At 43.2% G+C, this 1,111-nt stretch overlaps 1 protein-coding gene across 1 annotated transcript in view; it reads right to left on the bottom strand.

The window, feature by feature from the left end:
• Nucleotides 1-1,071, bottom strand: part of LOC106013895 (focal adhesion kinase 1) — a gene marked incomplete at its 5' end in the record, with an annotated part of 11,946 nt that extends 10,875 nt beyond the window's left edge. Inside the window, 1 exon segment of the mRNA XM_013090727.1 lies at nucleotides 933-1,071. Within this exon segment, the coding sequence (XP_012946181.1) occupies nucleotides 933-1,071 (139 nt within the window).
• Between the last annotated feature and the right edge of the window lie 40 nt (nucleotides 1,072-1,111).

The raw sequence follows: 1,111 nt of genomic DNA, 5'->3' as shown, positions 1-1,111 counted from the left end.
ACCTTCTCCCAACTCTGTCATGTTCACCTTCTAGCCACCCCCACATCTTCACCTTCTCCCAACTCTGTCATTTTCACCTTCTAGCCACCCCCACATCTTCACCTTCTCCCAACTCTGTGATTTTCACCTTCTCCCAACTCTGTCATGTTCACCTTCTAGCCACCCCCACATGGCAGCTTTTCTCCCACTCGGCTGTGTTCCACTGTACAGATTCTCTCATCACTTCTGGCCTTGTCAATGGCACAGAATCATTCAAGCCTGGCCCTCTCTCTCTCTCTCTCTCTTTTCACATACTCCCTCATCCTGTGGGTTCTTTCTAACCCCTCTATTTTCCTTGGTTTTAACACTGGTGATTTCATCCCATCCTGTCAGCTATTTACTCTTTATATAGTTTGCCTCAACTTTTCAAGTTAAGCTTTAGTGTGGAGCTGCTGTTTACAGAAATCATTCATTTATCATGATTCAATGTAACATCACCGAGGATAAATCATTTATCATGTTTGAATGTAACATCAGCGAGGATAAATCATTTATCTTGTTCGAATGGAAACATCACTGGGGATAAATCATTTATCATGTTCGAATGTAACATCACTGCGGATAAATCATTTATCTTGTGTTGAGCCCCCACCCAAAAACAAAAAAAATGTGAAATTGCCCAATGCAGGTTTCTTAATTTCATTATTTTGATGAGCATCTGTTTTCACCACGACGCCTCACATTTGTCCATTTTCCCCCCTTAAACCAAATCCAATTTCATTATTAACATGTCATTATAATTAATCAAATCTTAAAATAAAAGACTGAGTAGCTTATCTATAAGATCTGGCTCTTTACAGACGGCTATTACACAAAGCGGTGCAAGATCAATCGATCCAGTAATTCATCACAGCTCGACTAAGGAGACAGATGGAGAAGAAATAGAACCTCACTTGATATTCTCTGTGTGAGTTTGGAGGGCAAACCCCCTCTCAACACAGGCTGGGCGCAGGGGGGGGTGGGGGGAGCGTTTTCCTTGGCAACCTCCCCCATCTGGCCGGGCTCTGACTGCGGCTTATTCTGCTCTCTCTTCTGATGGTGGCCACACCACATACAGAACAACAAAACAGGG

The sequence above is a fragment of the Aplysia californica genome, unplaced genomic scaffold (genome assembly GCF_000002075.1).
Source record: "Aplysia californica isolate F4 #8 unplaced genomic scaffold, AplCal3.0 scaffold01443, whole genome shotgun sequence".
Taxonomy (NCBI): domain Eukaryota; kingdom Metazoa; phylum Mollusca; class Gastropoda; order Aplysiida; family Aplysiidae; genus Aplysia; species Aplysia californica.
The sequence above is the reverse complement of the archived record's forward strand: the minus strand, read 5'-3'. Positions and strand labels throughout refer to the sequence as shown.